The following is a 9,015-nucleotide window of genomic DNA, read 5'->3' as shown; positions in this document are numbered from 1 at the left end:
GACGGGCTTAATTGCAGCTTAGGGCGCAGCAAAGGACCGCGCTGGCCTGCAAACCCGAACCTGGCCCTCCCGTCAGCGGGCTGAAATCTGGCCTGAATATCGTTTTGCCTGCGGGATCGGGCCGGGCACGAGTTCTGAAAGTTCTCGGGCCTGAGTCGAGCCGAGCTTCTGTGAGCTATGCTTTCACATTATTTAATCTTCTGCATTTTGAAACATTATGAAGGTTTTAATCTTTGCATTTTGAAACGTTTGAGGATCCCGCCCTCGCCACGATATGCACCGCAGACAGTCGCGCAAGGCGAGACCCCCAGCAAACCACCAGGCACACAGACGTGCATAAGACATACCTGCCAACTCCCCCGATTCATCCGGGAGACTCCCGGATTCGGACCGGTTTGTACGCAGGGCTGGGCAGTATTACAAATACATTGTATTATAATACCGTTACCGTAATACTTTAGAGTATTTGTATTACGTATTATAATACAAAAAATCCCGAGGTGATGGGTCTTACACGTGTATGCTTTCGGTACCATTCCAGTCCTACGAACACGACCTAGTTCTGCCAACAGAGGATCACACTTCACGTGCAACAAAGGGACGATCACAGGAGCTGGCTGACTCAAATTTCTGAGAAACTTCTCCATTCTGGGTGAACAACCCGGAGCCCTTGGGGGTCATATCATAGAATGGAGCCAGGGTCGGTGGGTCAGAAAGTAAGGCAGAAAAAAAAGGATTATAGACACACACACCTGCGTCCCGCGAGAGAATGCCCTGAGAGCTGTGCACTGTGCCGGGCGAAGTTGGAAGTCCTCATGTACCTCGATGACAAGCGCGTAGACTTGTCCATGTTGGACGACTACCCATCAGTTAAGAGTGTTTTCTTAAAATTCAACACTAATTTATGTTCGTCCGCGCCGGTTGAACGATTGTTTTCGTTTGCGAATCTGCTACTCAGACCAAACAGACGATCGTTAGAAGATGGCGTATTTGAAAAGATGTTTCTTCTTAAGTACAATCAACTGAAATAAACATGCGTTGACCGGACCGGTGGCTTCAGAAATATGTATATATTTCTGACTGATCTTCTACGACCCAGTGGCAGAATAGGAGATCCTTCTGTTCATGTTCATGCGCGCATTATTCATGACAGTAAAGATCGTCATTTGATGTCTGACCTTAGTCTGGTCGTCGTTATGTAGCTCCGCAATTGGTGACCCGAACATGATGATAAACAACGCTTGACTGAGCAGGGGAGGACCTGTGCTGCATCACCACAGCTACGACCCAGTGGCATATAGGAAGCTCCTTCTGTTCATGTTCATGCGCACATGATCCGACCGTGAATTGGTGTCTGCGGAATTACCTCGTGTGATCTCTTTTATGTAGCTCCACAATTGGTGACCCGAACGTGATGATAAACATAATGCTTGACTGAGCAGGGGAGTATCTATGCTTGGTCACCACAGCTGCGACCCGGTGGCAGAAGAGGCAGATCCTCCTGTTCATGCTCATGCGCACATGATCCTTGACAGTAAAGATCGTCATTTGATGTATAACTTAGTGTTGTCGTCACTATGTAGTTCCACAATTGGTGACCCGGACGTGATGATAAACAATGCTTTACAGAGCAGGGGAGCACCTGTGCTTGATCACCAGAGCTACGACCCAGTGGCAGAATAGGAGATCCTTCTGTTCATGTTCATGCGCGCATTATTCATGACAGTAAAGATCGTCATTTGATGTCTGACCTTAGTCTGGTCGTCGTTATGTAGCTCCGCAATTGGTGACCCGAACATGATGATAAACAACGCTTGACTGAGCAGGGGAAGACCTGTGCTGAATCACCACAGCTACGACCCGGTGCAGAAGAAGAAGAACCTTCTGTTCATGCTCATGCGCACATGATCCTTGACAGTAAAGACCGTGAATTGGTGTCTGCGGAATTACCTCGTGTGGTCTCTTTTATGTAGCTCCACAATTGGTGACCCGTGATGATAAACATAATGCTTGACTGAGCAGGGGAGTACCTATGCCTGATCACCACAGCTGCGACCCGGTGGCAGAAGAGGCAGATACTCCTGTTCATGTTCATGCGCACATTATCCATGACAGTAAAGATCGTCATTTGATGTCTGCCCTTGTGGTCGTCGTTATGGAGATCCACAATTGGCGACCCGAACGTGATGATAAACATAATGCTTGACTGTGCAGGGGAGTACCTGTGTTGCATAACTTAGAGGAGGACGATGGGCATGCGATTGCGATTAGCGCGCGGCTCCTGGCTCGAGTTGGGATTCGGGGCACTTGTGGATTAAACCTTGTTGGTGTTGGTCACCTGGAGCTTCGGTCGGTCTGACTCATTACGTAATACAATTTGGTGCCGAAACCCGGGATCCCCCCGCCCTCCACATCGAAGCCAGATTACTCCGAAAGCTCCAGCAGCCAGCCATGGAACGCCTTAAACGAACCCGAGGTGGAACCCTCCAGATCCCAAAGTTCTCCGGCAAACTTCAGGAATGGCAACAATTTTGGGAGCATTTCGACGTGTCAATTCATTCCAACCAGGCGCTAGCCGCTGTCGAGAAGTTCAAGTATCTAGCGTCCTACCTCGTCGACGACGCGAGGCGCACTATCGAAGGCATACGCATCAATGGGGACAATTACCCCACCGCCATCGCGGCCCTCAAGCACAGGTACGGCCGGCCAGGTTTATTGACGTCCGAGCACATCGACGCGCTACTAGCTCTTCGTCCGGTGAATTGTTCTGGACAGGTGTCCCAGTTAAGGCATCTGCTTGACCAGGTCTCCTTTCGCACGTCTGCGTTGGCGGCGTTGGACGTTCCCAAGGAGCACTACGCTGTTATCCATGAACGCGTCATCACGCGGTGCCTTCCCGAGGATCTTTGTGTGCTCTTTCGTCAACGAAGGGTAGATGCGACCGATGCCTCACGTCGAGAACGCGGCGGCGACGATGCTACCGATGCCTCACGTCGAGACCGCGGAGGAGGTGGCGCAGTAGATACGCCGACGGAAAACGTCGAGGCTCTTATCTCCTTTCTCAAAGTCCAAGTCGAGACGCGGGAAGAAGTTGCCTTAACTCGTGCAACCGGTCAGGCCAACCAGCGTCCGAGCCGAAGTCCAAGCATTCTCCCTAGCCCGGCGACTGCCTCAGCCCTAGCAGCGACGAGCGGGCGTTCTCCGGGGCTAATGGATCATCAACTACGTTCGAGTTCTCGCCCACCGTGTGACTCGTGCCCGTTGTGTGGGTCCACCGATCACCCGCTTCAGTCCTGTACCGTCTATTTGCCCACCGCCGACAAGAAGCCGGACAGGCAGATGTTTTCGATGCGGGAAACCTGGTCATCCTTCGAGACTGTGCAGAACGGCAGCGCTGTTGTCCTGCGCCAATTGCCACGGCCGGCACCTTTCTGTACTGTGCGACATCCAGAGGCGTGATGCTCCGCAGCGCACCAGCGAGACACCCGTTTCTCAATCGGGGAGGCAGAATTCGACTCCGCAACCCCTCAGCCGTACTACGACATCACTAGCCTCAAGTCTGCAGAATACTGGGGGAATTGCTCGGCTGCAAACTGCTACAGTCTGGGCGTCTGGCCCGGCGGGCAGAAGGCAAGTTCGCATCCTCCTCGACACCGGAAGCCAGCAGACGTTGATTCGACGTGACCTTTTGCAGCAGCTGAGGTGCGAGGTCGAGGGTGAAGAGAATTTGTCTGTATTCTCATTTGCGGCGACGCATCCCAAGCATTACCGCTGCGAGCAGGTCACGGTGCGCCTCGAATCCCTCTTCGAAAGCGACTCCGTTGTCGACTTAACGGCTCTTTGCGTCGACGACCTTTGCCACGTCGTTGTTCCTCCATTGGGCATCAAGACAATCAGGGTGATGCAAGAGCGCGGCTTGCCATTTGCCGACACATGTCACACCGCAGAGATTGGAGTGTTGGTGGGAGCAGACCAATATTGGAAGGTAGTCACCGGTCATGTCGAACGCCTCGCTGCCGACCTCATAGCCGTTGAAACCATCTTCGGATGGATTGTACAGAACGTCCGTGGAACGATATCATCGTTGGTGTCAGTTTTCTTCCTCGCACACGAAGATCAGGATCACTTCGAGAGTATTGACCCGTCAGAGATGTGGCGTCTGGACGCCCTCGGTATTGCCGACCACGTTGCCGGCGACGACGACTCCGTCGCCTCACTTTGCTTCTCAAGTCAAGTAGAAAAGCGTAATGGCCGCTATGTGGTTCCACTTATGGTTAAGGGCTCTGGACTTCCAGCCGAAGCAAACAACCGGGTAACGGCGGCGCAGCGGCTGGTCGCGCAGTTGCGGCGTTTTCGTTCTTCCCCGCAGCTACTTCTCAATTACGATTCCGTCATTCGGGAATACTTTGACGAGGGTCATGCCGAACGGGTTGCTGATGTTTCGAACCAAACCGACAACGTGTACTACATGCCCCATCACGCCGTGATCCGGAAAGACGCCGTAACGACAAAGCGTCGCGTCGTCTTCGATGCCTCGTCTCACTGCCCCGGCCAACCGTCTCCTCATGAAAGGACCCAAGCTGAACGCCGACCTCATACATCTATTACTAGTGTTTCGCTGCAGCACCGTCGTCCTCACGGCAGATATAAGAAAGGCGTATCTACAAATCAGTATTCGAACAGATGATAGAGATCTCCTCCGCTTCCTATGGGTGCAGGACGTCGCCGCCCATGAGAGCCCGCAGATTGAGGAGTGGCACATGACCAGGGTCCCCTTCGGCGTCACATCCAGCCCTTTCTTGCTGGCGGCAACGTTATAGCATCATCTCGCTTCCGTGGCCTCTCGATACCCGATGACGGTTCCTCGGCTTCGTACAGGGTTTTACGTCGACGATTTGGTTGTGGGATGCGCGTCAGAGCCCGACGCCCTTCAAGTGTATCGCGACACCATTGACATACTCCAGGAAGCCGGTATGGATATACGGAAATGGACCTCAAATTCATCTGCACTTCGCGAGCGGTTTCTGTTTGACGAGGTTTCCTACGACAACGCATCCGATGGCAACGCAACGATCAAGGTGCTGGGCTTGTTGTGGGAACGGGACACAGATAGGACGGGAACGAGCACTCACGTTGTCTGCGTCCCATCCTCCTACGAAACGTACGGTGCTCAAGACATTATCCCTCATCTATGACCCGCTCGGCTATCTCGCACCCTTCATCGTAACCGTCAAGCTCCTGTTTCAAAATTTATGGCGCAAGTCGTTGCCATGGGACGCTGAGTTCGCAACGGAAGACCTTGTGGTCTGGGAGAAATGGAAGGCTGAACTGTCAGACATCGATGCGCTGCACCTGCCGCGTAGCGTCTTTCCGAAGAGCAAGGCCCTGCTTGATGTGCATTGCTTCGCCGACGCTAGTCCCAAGGCCTACGGCACAACATTATACGTTCGCAGCCGCCCCAATAACGGCACGACTTCTACGCAGTTGCTTTTAGCGAGAGCCCGCCTAGCTCCATTGCAAGAACTCTCGTTGCCGCGTCTCGAACTGCTGGCATGCCTGCTGTCCACGCGTCTTTATCGCCATATCTTGACGGTAGAAGCCTTAAAGGTTGCCCCCATTCACTTCTGGACGGATTCAAGCATCGCGCTCCAATTGATTCAGTGCGACGCGAACACTCGCCCCTCCTTTGTCAAGTCGATGGTGGCAAAAATCTTATCGTCTTCACGACCAGAACAATGGCGGCACTGCAACGGACGCGACAACCCCGCAGACCTAGTGACCCGCGGCATCTCCGCCAGGTGCCTACGGAACAGCCTGCTGTGGTGGAGTGGTCCTCCCTGGCTGTCCGCAGGCGATAACGGCCCTCCTACCATCCCAGACCCAAATGTCAACGACACCTGCATGACGGTGAGCGCTGCACCGGAAGCTCCCGATACCGAAGTGGTCCGTTCATCCAGTGTCGGCTACGCAGAACTGGATGGACCTCTCAGCTTACAGCACCCTCTCTCGACTTCTCCGAGTTACGGCTTGGTGCGCTAGGTTCGTCCGCAATAGTAGGCCCCGCCAACCGTGTACAACGGGTCCACTTACGTCCGAAGAGCTTCGACACGCCGAAACCATATGGGTCTCACATGTCCAAACCGAAGCCTTTCGGGACGACATCTTGGCGCTCAGACACGGCAGTGTTGCTGCGGCATCTTCGTCGGTACGTGTTTTCCAGCCATTTCTCGACGCCTCCGGAATACTGCGTCGGCGGTCGTCTTCACCAACTTCAAGATTCGTACCAGATCAAGCATCCCATCCTCCTACCCCCTAAGCATCGATTCACGGAGCTCATCATACTCGACACCCACCAGCGCTTGCTACACGCCGGCGTGCAAGACACCATCGCCGAGGTCCGAAGCACATTTTGGGTTGTCCGCGGACGGCAAACCACAAGGCGTGTCCTTCGCTCATGCTTGACCTGCCGCAGACTAAGGGCGACCTTGAGACAGCTCTAGTGTCACCTCTCCCTCGGGAGCGTATAACGCCGGCAAATCCATTCACAGTTGTCGGCGTAGATTTCGCGGGACCGCTCTATATCTCAAGGTCCGCTTCTCCCAAGACGTACGTAGCCCTTTTCACGTGCGGTGTCACAAGGGCCGTCCACCTCGAACTTGTGTCCTCTATGAGCGTGCCTGATTTCCTGCTTGCCTTCCGACGGTTCATCTCTAGGCGTGGGATACCCTCCTTCATCTTTTCCGACAACGCTCGCACCTTTCGCAAATGCTCGTCTCTCCTCTCCCTGGTTAGCGCAAGAGATGTACTAGACTTTGCCACCCAGCATCGCATCGCCTGGCGATTCATTGTTGAGCGAGCTCCTTGGTGGGGAGGCTGGTGGGAACGGCTCATACGAACTGTGAAGGAAGCCCTAAGACGCTGCCTTGGGAGAAAGCACCTCACATTTGAGCAGTTGACTACGACACTCTGTGAAGTAGAAGCCATCGTCAACTCCCGCCCACTCACGCATATTGGAGCTGATCCCGGAGAGCTTGAGCCATTCACCCCATCCCACTTTCTGTTAGGGAAACGAGCAGTGGCTTTGCCTGATGAATTCGCTACCGATGCATCACGCCAGAACGACCTGCGGCTCAGTTTTCGTGTCATTCAACAGGCAAGGAAGCAGTTCTGGAAGCGCTGGACGCGCGAATACCTCCTTCAGCTGCGGTCAGCGCACGCAACCACCTCGCCAGCAGTGTCCGAGACTCAACTGAGGGAAGGCGACGTCGTGCAAGTGCAAGAAGACCATGTCCGTCCATCGTTTTGGAAGTTGGCTCGCGTGTCAAGCGTCATACGAGGGCGAGACGGCATCGTACGGGCATGCTCGCTGCGCCTGGCCAACGGGTCATCAATCGTCCGACCCGTCCAAAGGCTTTGTCGCCTCGAAGTTGACGCGCCCCAAGTCCCGGCGCGGGATGATGTTGCATAACTTAGAGGAGGACGATGGGCGACTAGGCGCATGCGATTGCGATTAGCGCGTAATAACCTGTGCTTGATCACCAGACCTACGACCCAGTGGCAGAATAGGAAGCTCCTTCTTTTCATGTTCACGCGCACATTATCCATGACAGTAAAGATCGTCATTTGATGTCTGCCCTTAGTGTGGTCGTCGTTATGTAGATCCACAATTGGCGACCCGGACGTGATGATAAACAATGCTTGACTCGGCGTGGGAGTAACTGTGTTTGAATCACCAGAGCTACGACTCAGTGGCAGAATAGGAAGTTCCTTTTGTTTATGTTCATGCGCACATTATCCATGACAGTAAAGATTGTCATTTGACGTCTGCCCTTAGTGTGGTCGTCGTTATGTAGATCCACAATTGGTGACCCGAACGTGGTGATAAACAACGCTTGACTGAGAAGGGGAATACCTGTGCTGAATCACTACAGCTACCACCCGGTGGCAGAAGAGGAAGATCCTTCTGTTCATGCTCATGCGGATCTGATCCTTGACAGTAAAGATCGTCATTTGATGTCTGACCTTAGTGTGGTCGTCGCTATGTAGCTCCACAATTGATGACCCAAACGTGATGATAAACATAACGCTTGACTGAACAGGGGAGGACCTGTGCTGAACCACCACAGCTACAACCCGGTGGCAGAGAGAGGAAGATCATTCTGTTCATGCTCATGTGCACATGATCCTTGACAGTAAAGATCGTCATTTGATGTCTGCCCTTTGTGTGGTCGTCGTTATGTTGATCGACAATTGGCGACCCGGACGTGATGATAAACAATGCTTGACTCAGCATGGGAGTAACTGTGTTGAATCACCAGAGCTACGACCCAGTGGCAGAATAAGAAGTTCCTTTTGTTCATGTTCATGCGCACATTATCCATGACAGTAAAGATCGTCATTTGATGTCTGCCCTTGTGGTCGTCGTTATGTAGATCCACAATTGGCGACCCGGACGTAATGATAAACAATGCTTGACTCAGCGTGGGAGTAAGTGTGTTTGAATCACCAGAGCTACGGCCCAGTGGCAGAATAGGAAGTTCCTTTTGTTCATGTTCATGCGCACATTATCCATGACAGTAAAGATCGTCATTTGATGTCTGCCCTTGTGGTCGTCGTTATGTAGATCCACAATTGGCGACCCGGACGTGATGATAAACAATGCTTGACTCAGCATGGGAGTAACTGTGTTGAATCACCAGAGCTGCGACCCAGTGGCAGAATAGGAAGCTCCTTCTGTTCATGTTCATGCGCACATTATCCATGACAGTAAAGATTGTAATTTGATGTCTGGCCTTACCACCCCGGGCAGAAATTTGAGCTGAAATCCCAAGTGCATCCACTTGGGTTCGAGCTCAAATTTCTGCCTGAGACTGTGTGGTCGTCGTTATGTAGCTCCAGAATTTGTGACCCGGACACGATGATAAACATGTAATGATGACTGAGCAGGGGAGTACCTGCGCTGGATCACCAGAGCTACGACCCGGTGTGAAGAGGAAGATCCTTCTGTCCATGCTC

At 52.9% G+C, this 9,015-nt stretch overlaps 2 protein-coding genes across 2 annotated transcripts; both read left to right on the top strand.

Moving 5' to 3' along the window:
* Nucleotides 1-2,451: 2,451 nt before the first annotated feature.
* On the top strand, nucleotides 2,452-4,687 carry LOC135395877 (uncharacterized). Its single transcript, XM_064626965.1, has 3 exons — nucleotides 2,452-3,438; nucleotides 3,532-3,630; nucleotides 3,695-4,687. The coding sequence occupies exons 1-3, from the start codon at nucleotides 2,452-2,454 to the stop codon at nucleotides 4,685-4,687; spliced, it is 2,079 nt and encodes a 692-aa protein (XP_064483035.1).
* Nucleotides 4,688-6,454: 1,767 nt separating this feature from the next.
* Nucleotides 6,455-7,468, top strand: LOC135395876 (uncharacterized). The gene has a single exon (XM_064626964.1). It carries the CDS (start codon nucleotides 6,455-6,457, stop codon nucleotides 7,466-7,468), a length of 1,014 nt encoding a protein of 337 aa, XP_064483034.1.
* The last annotated feature ends 1,547 nt before the right edge of the window (nucleotides 7,469-9,015 follow it).

The sequence above is a fragment of the Ornithodoros turicata genome, chromosome 5 (genome assembly GCF_037126465.1).
Source record: "Ornithodoros turicata isolate Travis chromosome 5, ASM3712646v1, whole genome shotgun sequence".
NCBI lineage: Eukaryota > Metazoa > Arthropoda > Arachnida > Ixodida > Argasidae > Ornithodoros > Ornithodoros turicata.
The sequence above is the reverse complement of the archived record's forward strand: the minus strand, read 5'-3'. Positions and strand labels throughout refer to the sequence as shown.